This window comes from Mus musculus, chromosome 1 (assembly GCF_000001635.26).
Source record: "Mus musculus strain C57BL/6J chromosome 1, GRCm38.p6 C57BL/6J".
Classification (NCBI taxonomy): Eukaryota; Metazoa; Chordata; class Mammalia; order Rodentia; family Muridae; genus Mus; species Mus musculus.
In genome coordinates, this window is record NC_000067.6 from 191380699 (window position 1) to 191398052 (window position 17354).

At 44.4% G+C, this 17354-nt stretch overlaps 1 protein-coding gene and 1 pseudogene across 1 annotated transcript in view; one reads left to right on the forward strand and one right to left on the reverse strand.

The window, feature by feature from the left end:
* The window catches only part of Ppp2r5a (protein phosphatase 2, regulatory subunit B', alpha), a 45061-nt gene extending 28718 nt beyond the window's left edge, over positions 1-16343 (reverse strand). The window contains exon 1 of the mRNA NM_144880.4: positions 15538-16343. Coding sequence (NP_659129.2) covers positions 15538-15718 — 181 coding nt within the window. The 5' untranslated portion in view covers positions 15719-16343. The remainder of the gene's footprint in view (positions 1-15537) is intronic.
* Rab11b-ps1 (RAB11B, member RAS oncogene family, pseudogene 1) lies at positions 7918-8762 on the forward strand (annotated as a pseudogene).
* Positions 16344-17354: the final 1011 nt, after the last annotated feature.

The window sequence follows — 17354 nt, forward strand, 5'->3', positions numbered from 1 at the left end:
TAACAGATTATGATTGCCAAGAAACCATTACTCAAAGGGAGCCATGATTAAAGAAAGATGTCATGACAATGTCTCGTTAAATGGAGTCAGAAAAGTATGAATAAAGAGAAGTAATGGAGATCATAGACTGCAGTAGTCTAACAAAGAAAAATTCACTGAAGGGGCTCATCAGGACAGAAAGACATATCAAGAGATATATTCCAATCTTAAAGAGATAGAACTGGTCTACAAAGTGAGTTCCAGGACAGCCAGGGCAATACAGAGAAACCCTGTCTCGAAAAAAACCAAAAAAAAAAAAAAAAAAAAAAAAAAAAAGAGATAGAAGAAGGGCTGGCATTGCTGCTCCTGTAGAGGACCTGGGTTCAAGTCCAGTACCCACGTGGTGATTTACCACCATGGATTACCCCATTTTCAGGGAATCCAATGGTCTTTTGGGCTCCAGATACACACAGGGTATAGCATGTAAGATAGACGCAGGAAAAACATTCACATATAAAATAAAATAAATGATTCTATTTTTAAAAATGGAAAAAAATGAACAGAGCTTTAATGCCCTATAGAATACTATCATTACACTAAAATATTCATAATGGAAGTACCAGAAGGAGAGAGAAAAGGAACAGAAAAAAGACATTTGAAGCAGTGACAACTACTCTGCAAATATATTGAATATATTATTCTAACCTGGTGTAACCAACGAGCTCGGTGAAATCCAAGAAGGACCAATTCAGGCCAGCAAGATGGCTCACCCAGTATGTGCTTGTTACCAAGCTAGAATCCACACAGTGGAAGAGAGAACGGGCTTCTGAAGTTATCCTCTGACCGCCACACGCACTCTGTAGCACATAAGCATCCACACACTGCCCATACACACATGCAGCAAACAACTGGAAACCAAAAAACCAAAAGGAAGGATAAAACCCAGGAGACCCATAAACTACAGGCTCAGTGCAGTCAGAGTTCTTAGAGTGAGGCAAGGACAAAATCTTGAAAAGCACAAGATAAAAACAATTATTTTTAGCTGGAGAGATGACTCAGTGGTTAAGGGTACTGACTGCTCTTCTAGAGGTCCTGAGTTCAATTCCCAGCAACCACATAGTGGCTCACAACCATCTGTAATGGGATCTGATATCCTCTTCTGGTGTGTCTGAAGACAGCTACAGTGTACTCACATACATAAAATAAATCTTAAAAAAGGAAAAGAAAAAAGAATTCAGGTCTCACCATGGCATCCAGCTCTCTCCTTGGCAACAGACTTTAGGCAAGCTAGCTGGTCAACACCACGATGGACAGATTTGCCTACGTTACACCCTTAGGAACCGTGCAAACCCTGTACATGACATAGCTTGCTCAACCTTGTATCTCAGTCTGCGAGTTTTATCAGGCCCTGTGTAGCACAGAGTTGCCGGTATTGCCTGCAGTGGACAGAGAAGAAAGTACATCAAGTCACACTGCTTCTTCTTCCATGGCTCTTGGATGTATTTGTGTGCACAAATCTTGGCTCACATGATGGCTGCTGCCAGATGGAAAGGGAACACTGATACGTGAACAGCCTGTCTTAAAGCTTTCGTCTTCTTCACCATCTTCACTGAAGCCAATGGGAGAAACCCAAGCACAATCAAGTGTTTCAGCTTTTTCATTTGTTAGTGCTGTGTTTAATAACAAGTATTTAAAAGGGCAGGCATAATTTGTAATAAGGTAATTTTATAAACTATATCCCCAGTTACTGCTGCTCATTTATTCTGAAATCTAAAGTAACATCTCATATAGGATTCATGCTACAAATAATAGAACAAGCACAGTATCATAGCAACCCAGCACCACCACTCAGTGGCAGGCCGAGGATGTGGTCCAGAATTCTAATTTAAGAGACTGACACAGGATATAGGACATGTAGCTTTTTGGCAATACCCGAGAACGTTATAGCTAAGAGCCTAAACTAGCTTTTATCTAAAACTAAAGATCAGGCTACAGAAAGGAAGCAACAGGATTATTTATTTAACAAATGACTCGGCACTATTACTAACTATGACTTAGTTAAGAGTCTGTGATTTTGTTACAACTGAAAACTGAGAAGAGAGTAAAGACAGCACTCGGAGGAAATGCCAACAGGCACGCTATCAGTCTGATATCTTACTATATAAATGTGTATTAAGGAAAACCACTAGGATATTGCCTAAACTTAACAACAACTTTAATTACCATTCAAAGATACTGGTTAGTTCTTACTCCAAAATATAAAACTTATAGCTAGTATGTGCCCATAATCTCAATATTTTGATGGCCTAGGCAGGAGAACTGAGAGCTCCAGGCTACCCTGGGCTACATAACCCAGTCAAGAGGGGAAGAAAGGAGGAGAGAAAGGCCAAGAAAGAAGGAGAGAGAGGCAGAGAAAGAAGGAGGGAAGCTAATTACAGATTAGCTTTTGAATTTCCAATATCTCTTCTGATAAAGCAGTGAGAATAGGGAACACAGATGGGTTACTAGATATGCTATGCCTCTCCCTCCTCCTGCCTTCCTCTCTTGACTGGGTTATGTAGCCCAGGGTAGCCTAGAGCTCGCAGTTCTCCTGCCTAAGCCATTAAAATACTGAGAGTATGGGCACATACTAGCTATAAGCTATCTTTTAATCCTTCTAAATAATATTTATGGATACAGTTATATTTTAATGGTAATTAAATTCCTGGCCATGGAAATGAGTTAGCATACTGCTGAAAACCGTCTCTTGGGAGAAACAATGGAAAACTTGTGTCATCTCCTTAATCTAATTTGAACCTACTGTTCATTAAACAAGAGTTTGTGACACTTTTTTTTTTTAAAGATTTATTTATTTCATGTATGTGGGTACACTGTAGCTGTCTTCAGACACACAAGAAGAGGGCATCAGATCCCCATTACAGATGGTTGTGAGGCACCATGTGGTTGCTGGGAATTGAACTCAGGACCTCTGGAAGAGTCAGTGCTCTTAACTGCTGAGCCATCTCTCCAGCCCAAGTTTGTGATACCTTTTAAGGGACCAGAAATGTTAAGCAGATCTTCACCCATCAAATGGAAGGCTAAGAAAACCATAGCTCTCACTTTAATGGCTGTGAGGAAATCCATCTTGTGTTAATGCCTACACAACTGTAAAGAAACGCCTGCCACTTACTGAGAACGTTACCTTCTTCAACAGAAGCTCAAGTCTACGGCAGGACCACAGCTCTATGCCTGTTCCAGTTCCTTCGCCATCACAGGCTGGCTCTGTGAGAGGGTTTGGGAGTGGCAACCTTAGGATATTTAATCAATTTTCTGGGGCAGTGATGGATTTAATTGGATTTTATACATAGATCTATGTACAGACTCCTGAAACAAGACTCTTAGAAACGTGGCAGGCGTTTCTTTAGGGTTGTGTAGGCATTAACACAAGATTTATCCTGCTTCTCATTCAGTCTTCAACACCATAAATAAATAAATAAATAAATAAATGAATAAGAAGCTACTTCTGAGGGTTGTGTAGGCATTAACACAAGATTTATCCTGCTTCTCATTCAGTCTTCAACACCATAAATAAATAAATAAATAAATGAATGAATGAGAAGCTACTTCTGAGCCAGAGAGATAGGTCAGCATGTAAGGGCACTTACCAGCCTGACAGCCTGCGTTGAATCCCCAGAACCCATATAGAAGGACCAACTCTCACAAGTTGCCCTTTGACCTCCATATGTGTGCCAAAGCATGCCTGTGTGAGTGCGCATACATGCACAGAAACACATATACCGATAAATAAAAATCTTTAAAAAGAAGACTTAATTTTGGTATGTGGAAATTTATTTATTTTTAACATTTACTTACTTTGGACTGAGTATGTGCTCTCAGGGCATGGGCGGAGGTGGGAATCAGAGGACAGCTACAAATGCAGGTCACTGGGTTTGGCATCGATCACTGGCCTGCTGTACCATCTCAACAGCCTTAGTATGTGAAGTTCATAACCAAGGTTTCAAATGACCCAATTCACTATTTCTAGTAGTAAATAATTTATCCAGGATCATTTCAAAATTGTTATTTTTCTTTCAGAAAAGTCATGCTGTTTATAATACTCTATAAAGTTAAAGCATGAGGTGAGCAGGCTGGCCTACTCTTACACTGTCTCGCTGACAGAAAAGTATGAGAGATTTGCTCTGAAAGGGGAGTTTTGTTTTTAACAATCTATGAGCTCTTAAAAAAAAAAAAAGCCACATAAAGAAACAAGGCAGTTAAGAATGATCTTTCTCACTGTGTATCCTTTTTTAAAAGACTTTATTTCAGAAAACAACGAAACCGAGACCCATTTATGACTCACACCAAGTATTACATCCTAAAATAGTCATTACTGCTCTAGAACTAAAAACAAGTTTCCAAGTGTGCGCAGGGTTATCCAGGTGATCACAGAAACGCCAGAGATCAGCCACACCAAGCACCAACTCCATGCCTGGCTGCCCCACCGCTGGAGCAGCTAAGGAAAGCTCAGACATTTCCCCTCTCCTACTGGTTGACCAGACCTTCCCAGGAAGGAAACAGGACTTCAGACTAACCTAGAAGCATGTCCTCATTACATCCGCTACTCCAGTTGTACTTACATTCAAGTTAAGGCTGGCTCACTAACTACAGGCACACATGCATCTGGAATAATACAGAGATGCTATGTGGGGAGCGGGTGTGGCGGCAGTCCCAAAGGCGCCAGGGACTGCAGCTAAGTCATATGACTTGCACCTGACTTCCTCATATAAGACACAAACATCTTGAGTGCTGCGCAGGTGTACCAGGATACAGGTGAATCCAATTTGATGGAGATTTGCCCCTGCTGCCCTGATTAGCTGAAGCTGCGTGCCTGGTGAGGTGGCGTGGCCTGCTGTGCGTGGATGGGAACTGAGAGTATAAAAGAGTGAGAGGCCCAGGGCTCGAGGGAGATATAAAAACAAGGGAGATATATAAACAAGGGAGATATAAAAACAAGGGAGATATAAAAACAAGGGAGATATAAACAAGGGAGATATAAACAAGGGAGATATAAACAGGGAGATATAAACAGGGAGATATAAACAGGGGAGATATAAACAGGGGAGATATAAACAAGGGAGATATAAACAAGAAGAAACAGGACTGAATAAACGTGTGCAGAAGGATCCTGTTGCAGCGTCGTTCTTCCTGGCCAGTTGAGTGCGCGCAACAAGATCCTTCTGCATAAAACAGACTGTTGAGAAGTGGTGCTGAAACCCGGGAAAAGAAACATCTTCAGGCATGAGCGAAGACCCCCTGCTACAGGAAGGATTCAGAACTGCATAACGGGGAAGAAGTGGTTAATAAAGGTTCCCGTGAAACAGACTGTTGAGAAGGATCTGGCGTGGATTCAGAACTATTCAGCTGGGGAACGGTACTGATGAAGAGAAAGAAGAAAGATGAAGACTGAATAAACTGCTGTTAGAAGGACTGGTGGTCGTGTCGTTCTTGCTGGTCGAGAGCGGGCGCGACAATTGGTGGCCCGTACGGGGAACCGACTCCCCCACCGAGTTCAGAACTTTCAGCAGTCAGTGGTTGCCGGCAGGGTAAGTTCACGGTGAGTGAAACTTGCGACCCCAGGACTTTGGGAAAGACCTCGGATAAAATAGAGGTGAGCATAAAGTTGCCAGGAAGTAGGCACAAAGTAACCCAGGAGTTTGGGAAGGACCTCTGATAAAATAGAGGTGAGCATAAAGTTGCCAGCAAGCAGGCACAAGGTAACAAAAGGTTCCCGGCTTTGGGACAAGTTAAGGTTCACGGTTTCAGGACAGATTAAGGAACTATGATAACCTCAGTGTAGTGATCAATAGATCCTCGCTGTGTAGTTATGCTTTTTTCTTCCATTGACCCTTTGTGGGTAGGTCTGATAGTTTTGGTCTTGTTTGTTCTGATATATGGACTCTGTTACTGTTTGAAACTGTGTGTAGAGGCAGTCAAGACAGGTCAGAAAATCCTTATAGAGCAACAAGAAAATATGTCGGAAGAGGAGAAGGGCTTAAAAAGAAAAAAGAAAAAGAAAGGAGACACAGTGTTATCAGGTGGACAGAAAGGACAAAATATAAGAGCAGAGGTGGAGGAGGAAGGCGAATTAGCTTCTGCGTCCTCTCCCTATGCCTCCTCAGCAGCCACCTGTAGGTGGACCTTCTGTCTGGAGATTTGGAGAGGATCGACCAGATCAGGTGTTGACGTGGGCGAGAGGGTCTGTTTGTGTGTTCCCACAGGACCAGACGGAACCTCTTTTCGTGCCGGAGAGATTGGTGAGACGCTGCAAGAATGAGGCTCCTGATCCAGTTGCCCCTGTGGATGTGGTGGATGATCCCACAAGCACAAAGGATGGAGCCGAGATGAGAGATCCTTTCGGTATTCCAGAAGCCGATACCAGCTCGACATGACATTCAAAATTTTCCACGCTTTTTGATCCCTGAATTCCCCTTAAAGAGATAGCCCCTCTGGCTATCTATCCCTTGCTTCAGGGAAGATGAGCGGGGATGAGAGCCCTGGGATGTATGCTTGTTATAGTGTGTGTGTGTTTTGTGTTTGGCACATGTGTTAGGTGCAGAGTGTGCGGCCCGCACTTTCGCCATGGTAGCGTAGGCTTTTGCTGCAGTGGAGGCGGGACAATCTCCTCAGATTCGGTTTGCCGCTCTAAAAGAAATTATGCTGCGTTATGCCGTGGGGTGCGAGGCTAAGCACTGCACAGAGGATAGCTTGCTGTTGGCATCCTGTGGAAGGCATGTCTGATTGCATGAAGGTTCAGTGTCCTAGTTCCCTTCCCCCAGGAAAAACGACACGGGAGCTGGCCAAGACCTCTCTGGGTGATGAGCCTAAGGGATGGTTTTGTGTAGGGCCCCTATGCTTGCACACGGGGGATCAGACCTCTACCTTCACCCATGAGGCTTGCTTGCAGCAATTAAGATCTGGCCATAAGTTAATTAACATCCTGGCCTTTTGATGCACCTGCCACAAGCAAAACACAATCTCCCCAGGTGTGGCTTGGCATGATAGAGAGGTAGTCAGTGATAAGACTCCCTGGGCATGTCACCAACCTAAGACAGGGATCAAACCAATGCTGTTTGTCACCCAAGGACGGGTAAGGGGCATGGTTGCGGGGGGCTATCTACAGACATTCTCTCTGCCAAAAAAGAAAAAAGGGGGAATTGTGGGGAGCGGGTGTGGCGGCAGTCCCAAAGGCGCCAGGGACTGCAGCTAAGTCATATGACTTGCACCTGACTTCCTCATATAAGACACAAACATCTTGAGTGCTGCGCAGGTGTACCAGGATACAGGTGAATCCAATTTGATGGAGATTTGCCCCTGCTGCCCTGATTAGCTGAAGCTGCGTGCCTGGTGAGGTGGCGTGGCCTGCTGTGCGTGGATGGGAACTGAGAGTATAAAAGAGTGAGAGGCCCAGGGCTCGAGGGAGATATAAAAACAAGGGAGATATATAAACAAGGGAGATATAAAAACAAGGGAGATATAAAAACAAGGGAGATATAAACAAGGGAGATATAAACAGGGAGATATAAACAGGGAGATATAAACAGGGGAGATATAAACAAGGGAGATATAAACAAGGGAGATATAAACAAGAAGAAACAGGACTGAATAAACGTGTGCAGAAGGATCCTGTTGCAGCGTCGTTCTTCCTGGCCAGTTGAGTGCGCGCAACAATGCTACGTCATTGTCCAGTTTCATCTCCTCCAGAAACTCTAGGAGACTAAAATCAGTTAAGTGTTTGATGAATTCTCCTAATTAAGTCCATGTGCAAGTCCCAGTTATCGCAGACCACTTTATCTCCTGCTTTCAAATTGGGGGGGGACCAGTGGAAAAGACAGTGCTATGCTAATGTAGCCACAGTATGAGAAAGTTCTTATAGCCTACACACAGCATCTCCAAAAGACAGGTTTTTCAAGACAGGGTTTCTCTGTGTAGCCCTGGCAGTCCTGGGACTCACTCTGTCAACCAGGCTGGCCTCGAACTCAGAAATCTGCCTGCCTCTGCCTCCCAAGTGCTGGGATTAAAGGCGTGCGCCACCACTGCCCGGCTTGCCCTGCACTTTGACCCAGCGTGCGTGCACGTCCTCGATCCTTGGCCAGCCCTTCACCAGTGTCCTCCCGGCCCCTCCCTTGTCCCTCTAGGACAGGCTGCTCCCACCCTCCAAGTGAGCTCCGCCTGCCAGCCCAATGGCCCAGGAAGAGCAGGAGTCCAGTGGCCTCTCCTGTCCTGCCTGCTCAAGAGAAGCTAAAAGCCCCTTGTTTATGTACCTGCTCTTGGATATTGTGGGCATCTTGACAGGATAGGGAGGTTGGTAGGATGGACAGGGCCAGCCAGAGGTGAGGAAGATGAGTGGAAGGAGCCTGCTTCTCCTGTTTTCCAGACTCCAGAGATCGAAACCGCCTTTCCTCTCTGGCCAGTTGACCAGCTGGCCCTGTATCCTCATCCCAAACTCTCTCTGAGCTGATACCTGAAGAGCCAGGCATCAGAGGCTGAGCAGGTGGACATTCTGGGCTCTGCCTCCTGCCTACACCACCATAGCCAGTGCCAGCACGGCCTCCAGCATTCCCAGGCCTGCGCACTCCTGCTCCTGCCTGTAGATTTATGCTGGGAGAAGACACCCTTGCCCCCTCTCCCTCCTCCTCTGCACGCAGCGCTCTCCTCTGTCCATCCCCACTTCTCTGTCTCGTCTCCGTGTCTGGTCAGGAACCTGTCTGCAAGTGAAGCAATATCTTCGTGTTTTGTATATACAAAAAAAAAAAAAAAGAAATAGGTTCTCGGGAGCTGGTGAGATGGCTCAGTGGTTAAGAGTGCCGACTGCTCTTCCAAAGGTCCTGAGTTCAAATCCCAGCAACCACATGGTGGCTCACAACCATCCGTAACAAAATCTGATGCCCTCTTCTGGAGTGTCTGAAGACAGCTACAGTGTACTTACATATAATAAATAAATAAATAAATAAATAAATAAATCTTTTAAAAAAAGGAAAAAAGAAAGAAAGAAATAGGTTCTCTTAGATCATGTAAACCTACCATAGTCAGCAAACTACACTGACTGACATGACCAAATAAAACCTAGTAAGTTTCTTTACAGGAAAGTGAATCAAAATAACATTTCTAAAACTTTTCATTACTCACTCAAAAAGCTCACGGAAACAAAGTCCTTCAGCAAAGAGTTAAAAGTTAAGATACACATAAAAAGTCTCGAAACTGCTTATTATTCAATTATCCTGCTCCGACAAGCAGAGTCTATTTTACATAAACCCAGCCTGTCATGTCAAACTTCCAGCAATTAGGTTTTCTTGTCACACAATAATGTACTAAAAGTAATTATAGATTTTAGATCTGTTTCTTTTATTTCCTTCAAGTACATCCTCATAAATTAAGACTGCACCTCAAATGTAGAGATTAATATAAACTAGCCAGGCAAGGTCCTGCAGGCCTGTAATCCCATCACACGGGAGGAAAGAGAATCATGAGTTCAAGGCCCATCTGGGCTACACAGTAGTGAGTCTGAGGTCAGTCCAGAATACACCATGAGATCTTACCACAAAAAAATAAAGAGAAAAAATATAAATCATAGATACAAACTATTTCAGCTTATCTGATTTTATTCCACACAACTGTACACAACTGCTTTCCTAGAACATCAGTGCTGGGTCACGCTATGTCAGACGCAAGGGCAGTTTCCTTTGCTTTAATCTGGCATTTGCTGTGCTCACTTCAGCAGCACACATACCTTAGACCAAGCCAGAGCCTTACTCATTCTTTACGATTATCAAAGTACTAGGAAATCAGAATTCATTTACTTAGCTTAACTGTTTTAGGCATAAATATATTAAAACACAAAGCAAACAAAAAAGAACGGGTCTCATAGTCAATATTGAACATTCTGGCAAAAGCACTATCAATGCAGGAAGGTAGGTGACTAAAAGACAACCAAGGAGAATTTTATCAAAATAGCGACTGTGTCTACATGACATTTATTATACTGTACTTGGTACTATGTGTTTTGAAAAAAAAAAATCTACTTTTGCAAAATAAAATTTACCATCTCATTCCAGGGAGCAAACTACTAAATATCAACTGAACATTCACCCACAACAAATCAACAAATGGTAGTATTATCCAGAGTGGTTAGTAGAAAGGCCAAAGACAAACTAGGAAAATGAACTAAAAGCGGCTCTGGAGCCTCACTGCTACCTTCCACAAAGAGCCATGGTCAAGATTAAGTTGAACATCAACATGAAAAAAATCGCTGGAAGAAAACACTTGATAAAAAAATAAATATAAGACATGACGCAAAACAGTTAAATTCAACAGCTCACTTTCCCATTAGTTTTGTTTGTTTTGTTTTTTAAAGATAGGTCCACTATGCAGTCTTGCTTGGCCTGGAATTTGCTATGTAAACCAGGATGGTCTCATACTCAGAGATCTGCTTGACTCTGGTGGCAGGAGAAACAGTGTACACCACCATTATATTTTAATATACCCAGTAGAAATATTAGGCTAAGATCTTCAAGAAAGAGAAGACCTCAGATAGAAGACAACAGTTTGGTACTCCAAAGCAATTGGCGTCATCACCAGTGATCCCGAAAAATGAAATTAAAGCTAAGCCAACATCTACTGTGTTCCCAAATGTTTGTTGCCTACTCAATCTCAACTCCAAACAACAAAACAAAAGCAAGCGAGCAAACACCTGATCTCCTGGCACTGGATGACAACAGCTGGGCTTTCTTTAGATATCAAACAAGACCTAACAGAATCTTATCATATGAAAACTCAGAACAGTGCCGACTAGCCAGCCATAGAGGGCAGCAGAGTTAAAAGAGTAAATTGTAAATACCAGAGGGTGAAGTGAGGGCAGGAAAAGTTAATGGGCGGAGAGTAAGGAACCATGAGTACCAAAGAGAAAGACAAAGCTTCAATGAATGAATTAATCCAGCAGACACTAAATTTGTGCTGCTTGGCCCCCACTCCTAACTGCACATGAGGATCACCCTGGCAGTTTTAAAAAACAAACAAGCCTAGATTCCACCTTAGACCAATTAGCAGACTCTGAGGGATATAGGCCAGGAGAGGATATTTTTTAAGCTTTCCAAGTGCCTAAGGAGGACTATACTGTGTAGCACAGTCCTTAACACCCAGACTCTACTGCATATGCTACAATGTTAAAAGCCAAATTAAAAAACAAAGCAAAGCACAAAAACCTATTATTTCCCAAATATATTATTTTGTAGCTAAACCTTTGACTCTAAAACTCAAAGGGGCAATAATAACCTAAATACAATCATCACAGGCCTTTATCAAGGAGAACATTATTCCTACAGGTGGAAAACAGTAAGTTCACAGGGGTTAAACAGCTAGCCCCAAGCGACTGTGAGTCATCACTGAAGCAGGGAGACAATTCAAATCTGCTATTTACAGGACAGCGCTCTACTCCAATGGTCTCACCAACTTGTTAGATGTATTTTCCTAATTTATCACTTTACTCAATTAGATGATTCCAAAAATAACACAGAAATTAATAAAGATGACCAAAAAAAAAAAAAATGAGGTGGGGATATGATCGTAAATAGGAATTCTGAAGACGTTAGCCTTAAAGGAGAAAGATTTTCCTCATATGAAGACTAGCACTAGACACAATATTGAGCAATTTCTCTAAGTATATTCTTTAAAAGTTTTTTTAAAAATTATTTCTTGTTGAAGGGTTATGACAAGTTAGAAAACAGTCCCTAAACAACTGAAATGTTATAGCCAGTTAAAGCATTTCTCTTAACTTGTGCAGATGAATTTCAACTTTACCTTAGTATTTTTCCTATTTACAAAAATGTTGTGTTTGGATAAATAACTGAATATCCATGAACCTTAAACGTTAAAAGAGTAGTAGTAGTGGTGCCCCTCCCCAAATCAACTTAAAAAAAACCCTAATTCTGTCACAATTCACTCAGAAGATCACTACCTCAACAAAACATGTGCATAGACTTCCCCCTAATTCTAAGCAGGCAACTGCAAGCTAACTTCAGTCAGCATTAATGTTCTGGCCTTAGTTTTTCAGAGATCAACAATGAAACTGAATGATTCTCTGAAAGTTTTTTACCTCATCTTTTTTTTTTTTAATTTGTTTGTTTGTTTGTTTGTGTGCGGGTGTATGTCTGTAAACCCCTTGTGTGCCTGGTGTCCTCACAGGTCAGAGGAGGGCTTTGGATCCCCTGGTACTGTTGTTACAGATGGGTGCTGGGCTCAGAACCTAGGTCCTCTGGAAAAGCCAGTGCTCTTAACCAGTGAGCCATCTTTCCAGCCACTCTTTATCTCAAGAAGAGTTCAATCTCAAAATCAGTTTCTGCTCCTTGCTGTTTACTAAGAGAAATGTGTGTCTGTATAGTCATAGTGACTAATTTGATTCCTTTTCTTGGTAAGAAATTATTACTACAGGCTGGATAGATAGACCCCTAGGTTAAAAGTATGTACTGCTCCCAGAGGACCGCAGCTCAGTTCCTAGAACCTAAGTTAGAGCTATTCACAACCACCTGTAAGACCAACTCCAGGGCATCCATTACCCCTGGGCTCTACAGACACTACTCATACGCCCGCACACATAATTAAAAGTAATATTCCAGGAAAGCTTTTATTTAAGCACTACTAACAATTACTCATTTAAAATATTTTAACCTGTATTTCAAACACAAGAGAATGGAAGCTAGCTTGCTTTGCTTATTTCCAGGCACTTAAATTATTTCATTTACTCTCTCCAATCCTGGGAGATAGTATTATTCCCACTTTACTGATAAGGAAAATAACTCAGAAAGATCAAAAACTTACTTTCTACTGTAACGACCTCTCCTGGCCAGACTTTCTCAACCATACTACTTGAAGTTTATGTAAAATGAGTTACAGCAAAACTACTGGCATTTGACCAAAGTCCCAAAGTCAGAAGAAACACCATCTAGATAATCACAGGTCCGAAACTAACCTGTTCAAACCTCAAAAAAAAAAAAAAAAAAAAAAAAAAGATATTTGTGAAAATACACTGAGCCCCAGACTGTTAGATAACAGCATAATAGCATTACTATAGTAGATTGAAAAGGCACATAACAAGAATTAATGACACACAGTTTTTGGTTGTTCCAATTGTCATAGGCAATATTGTCTTGTTTTGTTTTCAAAGATAATTATTTGAAATACTAAGCTGTCTATACACGTAAAGGAGCTATTTTACCAAGCCAATCCTTTCAGAAATTTAAACCAAAATAGGCTAAACACTGAAAGATGACCTATCTTAAATAACAAGTTCCTGAATTGTTCATTATGAAATAACAAGTTTTAGGTAAAAAAATTACAACCTACAAGAACACAAGTTTCAAGACCAGAAAAGGTGATTCACATATACTGATCCTGGTTTTATTTTCTAGCATCTAGCCCTCAGAGGAACTTACACTATTTATTTTTAACATTTTCAGCCTTAAAAATCATGCAACCCACTCACCTACAAGGTTTTGCAAAAATAAACTGAAAAGGTTGGATTGTTTTGTTAATCTTACTCAGAGTCTGTTTCTAACAAAACTCCTTGGCACCTTTCCAGTTCAGATGCATGTGGACAAAGTGTAAGCAAGCAGGTTGGTTGATATAAAATACTTGAAAGATCTTGGATGCCCATGGATATCTGAATCACTCCACAACCAGTGAGATTGTATTTCAGAGCAGTTAAGAAAATTTCTCTTTCATACGAAAGGGTTTTCTGCTGTTGTTTTTGCTAAAACCCACAACTGGGGGAAAATACTACTGACAGAAAAAACTCTCAACACGGTGGTATCAAGGGCACTGCCAAAGCACCAAGTAAGACAACTCCATTAAAAAAAAAAATCACTTTTCAAGCATTTTGACAACTGGATTTAAAGCAGTTTTTCCTGAGGATTTTATTTTCAAGTAAAAAGTTTTACTTCCTCAATCGAATCTGCATCAGTTTATCATGAATAATACCTTATGGGGAACACTATACACGCAAATTTCAATTTCTTTCTACTACTGACCAAATTCTGTATGTGAAAACATTGGCAGTTCCTGCTACATCTTCAACCAAACATCAGGTAACTTTGAGTCTGATTACTGATTCTGTGGATTTCTGTCCGTCTTAAAGGCAAAATCTACTACAGAGGCATCTCAAGACTAACCAGATGTTTAAAATTCAATTACTAGCAGAGGAACTAAGAAGTACAACACTAAGAAGAAGAAAACCACGTTAGCAAATTAGATACATAAGAAAAATGCTAGTATCGAGACTTCAAACTAAAATTAACAGGATAAACTAATGAAAAACAAAGGATAAAATAACTCTTAATTAAGTATAAAAGCTTAAACCTCTGAGTAGCAATTCACTATCCTAACAGGTAGGACAGAGTTATTTTAGGCTATGGCTGCACTCCACTGACAGTGCTGTATCAATTTGAACAATTCTAGTATGGTAAAGAGCAATAAAGCAACAAATGAGACACCACACACCTAACATAAACTATTTTCAAAAGTCTGTGTGATTCTACCAGTGGTATATCCTTAATTCAGAAGCACCCCGAGAGGCAGATGTAGAGTTTAAATGGGGTTCCAAGCTGTTGCTGGTCAACTGTTGATTTGATCTAGGGTTTTCTTTACACTCCTTGCCAAACTAAGTCAGGATTCATAGACTCAAAGACAAATCACAACCAGATTGGCCTTGAAAGGGATGCTGGATCTTTGTCAAAAGAATTGAAAAATCTGCTGATCATTTATCTATTTTGGCATGAGCCTTTCTTTTATTTCTTGGCCTTGTGACTCATTCTCTAGGTTTCTATCAGGTTGCAAAGAATTTCTTAAATATCTAGGAACATAAACATCTTTTCCATTAATGACATCTAGCTCATAAAATGCAAAGACGTAAAATTATTAAATTAAAAGCCAGTAATTCTCAAAGAATAAGCAAGAACGCCAGTAAACAACTCATGAAAAGCCTCCAAACCGGGTGAGAAAAGAGAGCCAAAAGGAGTGCCAAGCACTCCTGCGAGGCATTAGGCACGGATACCAATCTGAATTACTTACAAAACCTTACAAAGTCCTTGGAAGCATAGCCGCGCTAACCAAGTTCCCGTTCCACGGCAAAGAAATTACTCTTCCTTCATAACCTCTCCAAAGACAATCGAGGTCTTCTGAGGTATAACATTTACGTCTAACGAGACAGTAAGATCTGTCACCTGGTCCCGGTTTTAAGCTAGTTCTATATAGCTACGTCTAAAGGCCAGCTAACTCGGCAGCAGTTTGTTTGGACCCTGGATGTGACAACTGAGGGACAAACAGAGAAAGAGAAGAACTAGCTAAGCTTGGAGAAAACCAGGGTTGAGGCTCAGCGAGGCAGGGAGTCGAAAGACTGGACGAGGGAAGGGAGCGCAGGTACCTCTGGGGACCCTGAAATCGCCAAGGCAAGGGCAGGCGGGGCAAGCGCGCAGGTGGGAAGGGGAGTAGGGCTTGCCCCGGGAGCGCGGGCCAGGGGCGGCCGGGGGTTACCTTTGAGCTGGGGCAGGGGGTGCAGCTCCGCCTGGCTGCCCTGGCTGCGGAACTGCGACGAGCCCTGAGAGCGCTTCTGCCTCTGCGCCTTGCGCACCGATTTCCGGGTGAAGCCGTCCACTTTCTCCGAGGCCGAGATGGCGGCGCAGGCAACTGGTGCGGGCGGCGACGGCGACGACATCTCGGCGACCCGGGCGATCGGCGCCTCCCGCGGCGGCTGGCCCGGGCAATCGGCGGGGGACGGGCACGGCGGGCCTGCGCCCCTGCGCCCCGGGCCCCGGCCGCGCCGCCCTCGCGCTCCGCGAGCTGCTCCTCACCCGACAGCGCCTCACGGCCGCATCCCCGCGCCGCGCGGCCGCCTCCCGGGGCTGGCGGAGGGGAGGGCGGGGGCGCGCGGGCCGCACAAGTTGCTGACGCCCGGCGACGAGGGCGGGCGGAGGCGAGCCCGAAGTTTGGACGGCTGGGGCGAGCGCGCGGGTGCGGACGCCGGGCGCGCCTCGCGGCCCCTTAGCGCGCGGAGTCCGGACAGGTCTTCAGCGGCTGCCGCCCGCGCTGTCCGCCCGGCCGGGAGCCTCCTCCCGGGGCGCTTCCATCGCGGGTCCGCGCGAGCCGCTGCCGAGCGCTCGTTCTCCTGTCAGCGATGGCCCCTCATCGCCCGGGGCGGCCACCCGTACCCCGATCCTTGGATCCTTGGATCCCTGGAGCGTCGCCCTCGCTCAGCCTCCCGCGCCCACCGGCCGCCCACGGAGCACGCCCGGGAAGCAACTGCTACAACTTGAGAGGGTGGCTGGTTCGGGTGAGGGGGGACTCGGTGCGCGTGCGTGCGCGCTCCCGCGGCCCGGGGGAGGTCCTCGCGGGGGGTGGAGGAAGGAGTTTGACTGACAACTTCCGCGGGGTCCCACTAGCCTCCGGAGTCTCCGGAGGGGGCCGGGGCGGGAAAGCATGCCAGTGCCCTCGGCCAATCGCAGGGCTAAGCGGCAGACGGGGGTGGGGGCGTGGCCTCCCGGCTGTCTATCAAGAGTCCATAGCTGGGTGGGAGGGAGGGGCTACGTGACAGACGCGGGCCACAACCAATCGCAAGTGAAGGCAGTGAGCGGGGTGCCTTGTGCGTCACAACTGTAAAGGAAAGCTCTCGGGAGGGAGAAAGGGGAAACGCCGCGCCGCTGTCGGCTCTTGTGTACGCCTGCGCTAGGCTCCAGGCTGGGATTGTTCTCCAGACAGCGCGTTAAGAGGGAAACTACACAGGCAGCTCAGAAAGCAGAAGAGCGTCCTCCCTCTCTTTGCGCCCTGCTTACCAATGAGAACATGAAGCGAGGGCCGGGGTGCCCAAGAACACCAAGCATTGCGTCAGTCGAACGGGGGCGGGGCCAAGGTCGTGTCAGAGCAACGTGATTGACAGGCGAAGGAGCCCCGGGAGAGAAATGAGCTTGTCCAATCGGAGCGCGGGGCTACGTTCTTGGGCGGGCCTTCTCCTCTCCGGTCCTAAACCGCGTAATTGGTGGTTGGGGAGTCCATTTGTAGCTCCCGAGGTCTTGGCGCCGCGGTTCGCTGATCGCTGATCTCGCGTGGGGTTTGGGCAAGCTCGTCTCTACCACTTCAGAGAGCTCTGCAAGTCTAGGCCCTCTGAAAAGAAGTTTCCCGTTTCGAACTTAGCCCAAGTTTAACCTCTTCTGCTGAGGCCCTTCAGTCATCTGTAGTCAAGTTCAGATTAGCTGATTTGGGGAATCTCTTCCTAAGAGATTCCGTCTAAGTTTTATATTTAAAGCCAAGAACTGCTCATGTTAGCTTTGGGCATCCGTATGATGCTTCAACAGAAA